The sequence below is a fragment of the Gossypium raimondii genome, chromosome 13 (assembly GCF_025698545.1).
Source record: "Gossypium raimondii isolate GPD5lz chromosome 13, ASM2569854v1, whole genome shotgun sequence".
Taxonomy (NCBI): Eukaryota; Viridiplantae; Streptophyta; class Magnoliopsida; order Malvales; family Malvaceae; genus Gossypium; species Gossypium raimondii.
This window is the reverse complement of record NC_068577.1, coordinates 55893581-55904134: the sequence shown is the minus strand read 5'-3', so window position 1 is coordinate 55904134 and position 10554 is coordinate 55893581. Positions and strand designations below refer to the sequence as shown.

The 10554-nt window shown below is 31.0% G+C and overlaps 2 protein-coding genes across 5 annotated transcripts; one reads left to right on the top strand and one right to left on the bottom strand.

Moving 5' to 3' along the window:
- Positions 1-3338: 3338 nt before the first annotated feature.
- On the top strand, positions 3339-5117 carry LOC105782829 (receptor-like protein 13). The gene has a single exon (XM_052627164.1). The coding sequence runs from the start codon at positions 3339-3341 to the stop codon at positions 5115-5117; it is 1779 nt and encodes a 592-aa protein (XP_052483124.1).
- A 69-nt stretch (positions 5118-5186) lies between these two features.
- On the bottom strand, positions 5187-9906 carry LOC105782831 (protein OS-9 homolog). 4 transcript variants are annotated; one of them, XM_012607849.2, is made up of 9 exons: positions 9670-9899; positions 8691-8767; positions 8139-8336; positions 7891-7962; positions 7432-7547; positions 7198-7264; positions 6992-7098; positions 5586-5732; positions 5187-5459 (listed from the first exon to the last, which is right to left on the bottom strand). In XM_012607849.2, the coding sequence occupies exons 1-8, from the start codon at positions 9755-9757 to the stop codon at positions 5591-5593; spliced, it is 867 nt and encodes a 288-aa protein (XP_012463303.1). In that variant the 5' UTR covers positions 9758-9899; the 3' UTR covers positions 5187-5459; positions 5586-5590. The 4 variants fall into 4 exon arrangements, with proteins under 4 accessions (XP_012463303.1, XP_012463302.1, XP_052482690.1 ...); XM_012607848.2 differs by lacking the exon at positions 5187-5459 and having other exon boundaries at positions 5479-5732; XM_052626730.1 differs by lacking the exons at positions 5187-5459; positions 5586-5732 and adding an exon at positions 5874-6211 and having other exon boundaries at positions 9670-9906.
- Positions 9907-10554: the final 648 nt, after the last annotated feature.

Here is a 10554-nt window from a genome sequence, read left to right as displayed (position 1 = left end):
TTAAATTAACTTAAAAGCAAGTTTATAAGAAATGTAAGATAGAATTGAAATCATGAGAAAAGTTGAGAATGATAATATTTCTACTGAATTTAAAATTAAATTTTCAAATATTATTAATATAATTTAAATCTATAGATATTTTGGAAAAAAAAATATAATTAGAAATAATATACTATTTAGAGAAATACAATAAAAATTAGAAATTTAGATAAAGTTATGTGAATTTAATTTAGAATAAATGATATTGTAAAATTAAGTATAAACATATTGATAAAAATTTATTATGAGATAGATATTGTAGAATGAATAAATAATATAGGAATTATAAGAGACATAACATGATACTTATTAGATAACTAAATAATTGAATATTGATTAAATATAACTATAAATAATTTGATAAAATGTTAAAATTATATAATTTACTGAAGTTGATCTAAGTTAAATATATTTAGAAAGTGATTGATGAATTAGTTAATTGATGACATTTTATTGATAAAGTGAAGATTGTTAATGAAGTGAAATTGATATTGAAATGTACATAGAAATAAATGTAATTATTATATATATGAAGAATAGTGAATAATTGGAATGAAGAGATGAACGAAAAATTGGTATAATTGATAGAAATAGTATTAGAGTAACTTGATTAGCTAATACTCAAATTGATTATGATATGAATTGATTGTATATTGTAGATGGTTAGATGTTTGTAAATTGAAATATAATGGAGTTGACACTAGATCTGAACCAAGATATCTATATTTTAAAAGATGTGAATATCAGGATGACGTTGAATCATCATCTGAATTATGATGAAATATTGAAATGGAATTTCAGTATGAAATTGAATGGTTTGAATTAGTATTGAATTGGTAATATATATTATTAAATAATTATAAAGTCTAATTTATTCATGTAGAAATATGGATTTGTGCTTTCCATTTAATTCAGAGATCAGGTATTTTGGAATATTGAATATAATAATTTAATGTTGGAAGATTGATGTTAGCTATGAATGTATGAATTGATGAATTGTTATTTAGTATGTAAATTATGAAATATTGATAGGATGTATTAATAAAAGAGAATGTTAATTTTGTTATGGATAGTTATAAAATTGGATTGAATTTTAGATAGTGAAAATGATTGGATGGTTTGGTTTATTAATTGTTGGAAATATTGTGAAATCTATACTAATATTAATGAAATTTAATTTGATTGCTATTATATTGGTGAATCATGGTTTGGATTATTGGTAGGTTAGATACCTTATCAAGTCCTTAAGAATTTGTAATCACTGGAATGATCATCATAGTAAGTAAATGTTGAATGTTGGTTAATGCAGTCTAAAATGGTTTCTAGAAATATTCTTTTTGAAGTATCTTATGATAGAACTATTGTAATTGATGTTGTGATCTGTAATCAATTCACTAAATATCAAGTAATAATAAGACAATATTTGAATTAAATCTCTTTGGGATTTAGAAATGTTAGGAAAGTCTGATCTGTCTCAATCTCATTAGTAGGATTTAGTTTTGAGTACATGAAGTACAATCGAAGGTGTGGTTGTATTGAATGATGTAAAGTATGAAATTTACGAGATTTGATGATTCTTGACATGCACAAAGGCTGGTAGGAGAAGTCACCAATCCAGCGTTTATAGAAAGAGTTAACCCGATACTGATACCGTAGAACGTAGTTAGAAAAACTATATTTCCTCTGGGAAATGACCCTACAACACTTAACCTTTGATTAAATCAATAAAGCCTTTTTGAATTAAGCATGTGAACTTGTAGTAAGTTGGAAATACAAGGATCTAATTGATTGAATAGGCTAATCGATTAAGTAATGGTTTTGTATGAAGTACTTATCATGACATCATAGCATGCTATCTGGACCGATGATAGGATGATGAAGAGTAGAAGTGGGTATTGTCAATATTGACTTACACCTGAACCTTTAGTTGGAAATGAGATGAACATTAGTTCAGACAATCTTGGATTTTACCCATCTTCAAAATTAAAAAGAAATAAAAATAATTTTTCAAACATTCAATAAAAATCTAGAATTATAGAAGTTTTTCAAACAATATTCAATAAAAAATATTTTTTAGAAATACAAAAGAATTTAAAGTATTAAAAAAGAGCAAAAATAATTATTCTATTACAAGTACTTTGAAAAATCAATATATAAGAGTAATGTGATAATTAAAGATTAGCTATAAATTTTACATGTATGCAGGAAGAATCTAAGAGGCTACCTTAAAATAAATTTTTTTATTTTGACTTTTAAAATTTTTAAAATTTTAAATTAATAAAAATAAAATTACATTTTGACATCTTAAAATGATAAAATTTTAATTTAATCATTTAAAAATTACATTTTCGATATTTTTCGTTAAGAATAAAGTATTTCGGGTCCATTGCCAATTTAAAATGAGTATTTAATAAAAAATTGGAAATTAAAGACACCTCAAAATCACCATCACCAATCAGCGGTGTTTTGTTTCAATCTTTGATATTGGTCTTTATTTATTTATCTAATGACATTTTTAATTTTTAAAAAAATAATGAAAAACATAGAAAATTTTACTTAAATTTTAAATTAATCATTAAACTTTTAGACAATTTAATTTAATCTGAAAATTAAAGTGTTGTTACAATTAGATGCTTCTATCATTATACTATAACTTATATATAAATATATATATATATAGGTTATTTACATTTTATTAATTTTGAAGAGCTTTTTCATTATTTTTAAAATTATAAATTTTATTTATGTTTTTAAATTATTTATTGATGTAGTATATAATATAAAATTATGTCACATCTATTTTTTAATAAAAATACCAAAATACAATATAGAATATAATATAAAGACTAATATGATACTTTTACACTTTATAATGTTAGAATAGTGTTAAGTTTGCAGGTTTTTGTGAATTGAGGAAGCTACAAACACTGGCCATCATCAACAGTTATTGGAATGCTAGTTTGCCTGAGTGCGTCTCTGAACTCACATCCCTCAAGTATTTAGATATCTCTTCCAATAATTTTTCTGGAAATATATCTGTGTTTAAGAATCTAACATTACTCGAGTATTTAGATATCTCTTCCAACAGTTTTTTTGGAGATATATCTATGCTTAAAAATTTAAAGTCGCTCGAGTATTTAGATCTCCGTTCCAATAAATTTTTTGGAGATATATCTTATTTTATGAGCCTAACATCCCTCCGAGTGTTATGCCTTTCGAACAATAACATTGAGATCCCAAGTTCATTGGCTCCGTTGTTCAACCTTTCAAAACTCCAAAAATTATATGCAGACAACAACATGATATATAGTGCTGAAACAGAGATGCATTCTGTAGACACCCCAACATTCCAATTGAGATCTATCAGTTTATCTTGTTGCGGAGATGGTGGATCATTTCCTCAATCTCTCAATCATCAACATGACTTGGAACATGTTGATCTCTCTCACATCAATTTCAAGGGAGATCAGTTCCCAAACTGGTTGTTGGAAAACAACAAGAAATTAGATACACTATATCTAGTCAATAGCTCTCTATCGGGACATTTTCAGCTACCATCGACTTCTCGTAGGGGATTATCACGGTTGGATATTTCCAGTAATTCCCTCGATGGCAACATCCCAAATGAAATCGGAGCAAAACTACCATCATTGTTGGTTCTCAACATGTCGAATAATTTTTTTGGCGGTGGTATTCCGATTTCGATTGGTGATATGATTTCCCTTCAAATATTGGACTTCTCCAACAATAAATTGAGTGGTGGAATACCGAGGCACTTGCCCATGGGGTTGTTAATATTCGATGTTAGCAATAACCAACTCTTTGGTGATATACCAAGCTCCATGGAGAATATGTCACTGTTAGCATTGGATTTAAGCAATAACACACTTTTCGGTGGGATACCAAGGTGGATGGGAAAGATGTCAGGCTTGGAAGTACTTCTGATGGCAAATAATCATTTTGAAGGTCCAATTCCCGTGGAATTTTGCAAACTCAACTATAGTCTGAAATTTTTGGACCTTTCGGCGAACAACATATCGGGAAGCTTGCCATCTTTCTTCAGCTTTACAAGGCTCACTCATGTTTATTTATCAAGAAACAAGCTAAAAGGGCCGATCACCAGTTTTATTAACAGCATTGATTTGGTGACAATGGATCTTAGCAACAACTACTTAACTGGAAATATTCCAAATTGGATTGGCAACCTTTCTACCTTGAGTTACCTTCTCCTAAATAACAACTACTTTGAAGGAGGGATTCCGGTTCAATTATGCGACTTACATCGTTTAAGGTTGATTGATGTTTCTAACAACAATCTTTCTGGTACAATTCCTCCTTGCTTGATGAATACAATATCGAATTATAGCTCCCGTGCTAATTTTGACAACAGTGGTTACGACGGTTCCATCGGATATTTCTCTGTTGATGTGCCGATAAAGTTCACCACGAAAAGCATATCCTACTTTTATAAGGCAACAGTCCTCACTTACCTGTCTGGAATTGATCTCTCTTGCAACAAGTTGACTGGTGAGATTCCCCACCAAATCCAACACTTCCAAGACATCATCGTTTTGAATTTTTCTCACAACAGTTTGATAGGACCAATCCCTCCAGCACTTGCCTACTTATCCCAAATTGAGAGTCTGGATCTTTCTCACAACAACTTGAGCGGAAATATCCCTTCCCATCTTTTGGGGTTACATTTTTTGTCCTTTTTCAGTGTGGCATACAATAATTTATCCGGAGCTACACCTCAAAGGAGTGGACAATTTGCAACATTTGAAGAAAGCAGTTACGTGGGGAATCCTTTCCTTTGTGGTGAACCATTGCCAAAGAATTGCTCAATAGATGGACCATCTTCATCAATGCCGAAAAATGCAACTGACAAGGGTTTCATTGACATGGAATTCTTTTACGCAAGTTTTGTTGGGTCGTACATTGTGATGCCACTGTGTATTGCCATTGTGTTGTACATTAATCCTTACTGGAGACAAGCATGGTTCTATCACGTAGAAGCAGCCACCATGTCCTGCTATTATTTTGTGCTCGACCATGTTCTGCCTAAACGATTCCGTTAAGGAACCATTTAGCCAAGCCATGCTCACTCCTTCACCTTTTTTTTGTCAATGTCGTACTTGATTTAGTGGTTTGTCATGCTCTCAATAAAAGCTTTTTATGTACTTATTTGGCTAGTTTCAATGAAGTGTCTCATGATTTCTATTCTGTACAAAAGAAAACACACTTGGAAGTTTAACTATTCTATAATATTATCTTTAACATGGTAAAGACAAGTTGCAGTCTTTGCAATCCTTTTTTTTTTTTTTTTTTGAGACAACTCATCCGAACTCTAATCTTTTTGACAGATGCATGTCAGATCTGCAAATTCTTGAACTGTTATCTTTGTTAATAAAGAACGTAATCTGCAAAGGACAAGAATAATTTGTAAAAAGAAAAATATCAAATAATTTAATTTGATACCGTAATACTTTCAGTTAGACAAGACATATATATTTGTAAATGTATGCAATAGGTGAATGAAGATTTACAGCAGTCATTTGGTTGAATGTGTAGATGGATCATCCGAGTCTATGATCATAGTAAAATGAGTGTCATCAACCTTGGTATCCTTGTAATCCTTTGGAAGGATATTGCAATTAATGGTGTGCCACACTGGTCTCTCTTCTTGGAATAATCTGCAAAATCAAGTATGTTGTTGGTGTTAAGAGGAAACAGCAAGCTGATTTGAGCTTGCTTGGACAGCAAGTGTCGAGCCTTGCTGAAGAAACAATCGAAGAGAAAAAATGCAATGGAAAAACAGAAAAGAAAGAGATAAATTTGAATGAAAATGAGCTGAAGCTTTCATTTGACATTCCAAGAAGACATAATGCCAATACATATAAGAGATAACAACAGTAAAACAGACAAGTTACCACCTAATAACACACCTAACAAAACTAATTTGCCTAGTAATTTGGCAAACTTGTTTGAACACATAAACAGCCACCTAAACTTGTCATTCATTACCTAATTACATCAAAATGCAGCTACCAACTAAGTTCAAAACAAACTAAAATACATAATGTTCATTTGAGTAACCAAATGAAACAATACAGTTTCGTTTTGCTGTTGAAACACGTTCTCTGCATGGCCACCTTTGCATGCTGCATGGGGGCTGACTTCAACATATGTGGATCATAATTTATTTTTCAAAATGACAAAAATTTTATAAGCAGAACGGATAGCGTCAGATATTCATTTTTTAAAACCATCCATTGTCATCTTGGTTTCTCTTACACAAAACAGAACCCCCAAAATGGTTTTCTTTTCTCCCTCCATTATACCTATCAATCACTTTTGCAGCACCTTAATACTTGCTCATTCACCATTCAATTAATGACCCAATGCATGATTGTTTCAGGTGACTATTATCATATGTCAATTCGACTTTTTATTTTTATTAAAATATTCATTTCTGACACTCATGCCCGACACATGAATATGGGGATATAACCTTCAACGATCCTCCAATACATGATAAAATTTAGAAAAATCAAACCATGCCAATGTCATACACATATATCCTTATCCAATGTTAACACCCAAGTCCAAGTAACGTGTCATCTATTGGGAAGAAAGGATAAGAAGTTTTCAGTCACGTTTTACATACAGTTCCCAACTCACTTCTATGGTTGATCTTTGATCTTTTCAACAGGCATGTATCAACAACTATGTTACTCGGATTTGTCTGTGAGTGTTGAATATGGATATGTTTTTTGACACGGGTATGGTTAGGCTTTTCTAAGCTTCTCCATGTATTTGGAGAATCTTTGGAGGTCATATTTTCATATCTATGTATCGTGTCAGACAGAGGTACTTCATGAAAATGAAGAGTTTGAGCAACATAGACTATCAATCTAATCTTAGCATTGAGAGGAGAGAGAGAGAGACTCACGGGTGTTTGCAAAGCATTGGGCATTGAATAGTTAGTGCATACTTGCACGTGGATAACTCTGTAATTGAACTAATCATCGCTCTTGGCTCCGAGCACACAAACCTCACCTACAAACACACATTATAAACCTCTACAAATATGCTTTGCTCCCCCACCAAAGCAAAACTAGAAACCATACAAAAATTCTGTACTTCATTGCTTCATACCTCAGTTTCTCGGGGATGATTAGTAAGATCACATGCAGTTCCATTCGTATATTGATGAGCATGATACCTGTGAGAACCAGTATAACTGTTAGTCCCCTTTTCCTTCATTTTATTCAATGCAACCATTTACTTTTCACCACTTGAAACCTCTTTTTTCTAAATAATAGAAACAAAATTAAATACACCAAAGATTAAGTGCGATCTAAATTTTTCCAAGCCACACTTAAGTCAGACCTTTGTGAAGCATCTTTTGAGCGAGGATCTTTCAATGTGGAGATGTCAGAGAGATTCTGGTTGAAGGCAGCAGTGGCCTCCTCATCATATACACCCAACACAAATTCCTGAACCACCTGCGATTCTTATACAAACTAATATAATTATTCTTAGCGCTTCATATCAACTAGATTTTCAATTCCAAGTAAATTCAAAGTGATAAGAACAAGTCCAGAAGAAGATTTATTAAAAACTGCTGCTTTTACAACTATTATTACTGTCAACTACCGCCTATTATACAAATTACAACTCAGATAGATGATGCAACCAACAATTCAGTGCCGAAAATCATCCATTTGCCCATAACAAGTTCAGCTCATATATTTACTGCAGTTCATTTCAGAAAAAAAAAATACATCGCAGATAGAACCCTCAAACCTTTAAATACTAGTACTTTAAATAGATTGAATTAAAGGCTACCTTATCCTCTTCCAAATGTAGTTGCCTTAACTGCTTTTGATAGCAAAATTCATAAGACCACCAACCCTCTTGCTGCATAAAGGAGTTGACAACATAAGCTAGAGAGAGATGAAAATAAGCAGGACACAATGACAATTCCATGGAAGAACAAAGGTCCCCCCCTCCCCTTCTTTTTATTGTAAGGTGACAAGAATAACATATAGAATTGGAAAAACCAAACGAACAGTTTGTAGGAATCAAATGCTCACTCTGATAAAGCATTGATTTTTCAGTACTTCCAGTAGTTCATCAGGTGTCTTCAGTTTAACCCGTTTCTCAGTTTCCACAATCATGCTACTAGTGTTTTGATGGGTTACTGGTTTTTTGGCTTTCCCCACCTTCGGCAAGAAACATAAAAAGTTATTTCCATCTTTATTGGGCATAACAACGGACTCCTGACCATCATCCTGCAAAATATTATCAGTCAAATGGATAAATCGACATAGAACTTGACAGGTTCACATGAAAGGGAAAAACCAGCCAATTAAAACAACAATCATATGGAAATTATTCAAGTTGAGATAGTTATTGATGGTGCACAAAGAAAACCTAGGAGAAGGGAACGCAAGATGAAAAACTTCACTCTCAAGGGTAGAGTATGATCTACTGGTACTGTAAATTCGTGGACATGATAGTGAAATCTTCAGCTAAGATTGAATAAAATGCAATAAGCAATAAAGAATAACTTCAATATGTTCATCCAGATTTTATCAAAAGTAGAACTGAAGAACAAAAATATGTTAAACTCTAAGCTTACTCACAGGATGGTAGGGCGAATCTTCTGTATGAAATTCAATCTTGTATTTTGGTTCACGGGAGCCATCGCCAAATGTGCCAGCTGTTGTTCAGAGAAGTATCAGCAAGCAAACTTGAAAGCTATTAAACGAAAATTCTAAATATGAAAAAAGGGATACTATGACACAATCAATAATTCAACTTCAATAGAGTAGGATGGAAACTCTGCACATGATAATATCAACCACAAAGACTGATTTGGTTACGACTACCACCATTATTAGCACCCTTGGGTTAAGAGTACACCCTAAGAACCGATAGGTATTCATTAGTCCACATATACACATTACACAGGCATAAGAACATGATCTATGATCCGTAATATCCAGATTTATCTTACAATCAGCTCTCAGCATTAAATTTTCTTTCAACAGATAAATACTCAACTTCTACACCTATTAGTAACTCTAAAAAATCCATTGCTACAAGTGAAAAAAACCATATACAATTGCAAATCCTTTCTAATTGTGCGAAAAACAGAAAACATTCCTCATTGTTACCGAAACAAGGATCGATCTCAGGCCGCTGAATGACAAAGGATATCTAATTTTAGCATCATTCTATTACAACACTAGGTTGAATCAAATTCCAAATCCAAAAAGAAGGAAAAACTCATTTTCTAACTATGAAGGACAGAAAAAGGAGCATAAATTACACTACTAATCATTAACAATAAACAAGTAGCATATCTAACAATCCAGAAAATATTCATTAATCTAGAACAAAGCAAACCAAAAAAATTATCAAGCATGATTATATAAATTAGGTCTCATAAGCTAAACTCTTCTGTATTTTCACACATGAAAATTCAAAATTAAAGAGAATTAAAGAAAACCGAGAACCAAAACACCATTCAGATGAATTATACCCAAAAAAATGTCTGAATTTTACATTAAAAACCGGAACCTTCAGATAAAGAAAATAGAGAGAGAAAAATGGAGATACCTATATGAGATGGGAAAACGGGATCGGCGAAGACATTGATGCATAAGATACATAAAACTGCGGCTACCAACGTAATAAACAACCTCATTTTCCCCCCTTTGGAGAGATGTTACTTTCAATTCCAAATTCAAAATTTAACCCGCAATTATTTTTTTTTCTTTTTTTCTTTTTTTTTCCTTCTCTAAAATTAAGGTAAAAATATTCGATTATGAAGAAAAAGAACATAATGAGTCGGTATCCAAGGCTGGTGAAGATGACGATGAGACCACGGAGGTGGGCTAATGGACTGGAAGTGAAATTATGACCCAATGGGTTCATTTGTGCTAAAAACCCTACGCCGAATTTGTTTTAACAAGTAAATTTTCATATTTTAAAAAGAAATTCTAAATTTATATTTTTTATTTTTTATAATTTTTCTTCAAATTAAATATATAGTTTATTTTCATTTTTAAAAATAGCATACTTTTTTAATATATTTTTAAATATAGTGACTAAAATGTTAAATTTTTAAATATGATAGTCCATATAATAATCCACACGTCTTCATGTTCTTTTTCTTTAAATTTTTATGAACTTTATATAATTTTTTAATTTTGAACATTTTATTTTTAAAAATATTTTTATAATTTTAAACTATTTTTTAAATAGTATCATGTCAACATAAAATATACTTAAGTTGCCATGCTAGCATTATAAAAAACTAATATTTTAATCAATATTTTCATTAAAAATATTCTTTTAAAATTTAATAAATAACTAATAATAACTAATTTAATAAAATATAAATATTAAGAACTAAACTTATCATTATATATTTATAGTTTCATTTATTTTATAATTTTTATTTACAAAACGAGGTTAGAAAAAAATGGTACGAAATAAAAA

Excerpts from the sequence above, each read along its gene's own strand:
- LOC105782829 (XM_052627164.1), top strand. The coding sequence starts at position 3,339 with ATGATATATAGTGCTGAAACAGAGATGCATTCTGTAGACACCCCAACA.
- LOC105782831 (XM_012607849.2), bottom strand. The coding sequence starts at position 9,757 with ATGAGGTTGTTTATTACGTTGGTAGCCGCAGTTTTATGTATCTTATGC. Across the intron at positions 7,265-7,431 it reads TCAAAAGATGCTTCACAAAG|GTATCATGCTCATCAATATA; the intron begins GTCTGACTTAAG and ends TGGTTCTCACAG. Across the intron at positions 7,099-7,197 it reads ATCATCCCCGAGAAACTGAG|GTGAGGTTTGTGTGCTCGGA; the intron begins GTATGAAGCAAT and ends GTGTGTTTGTAG.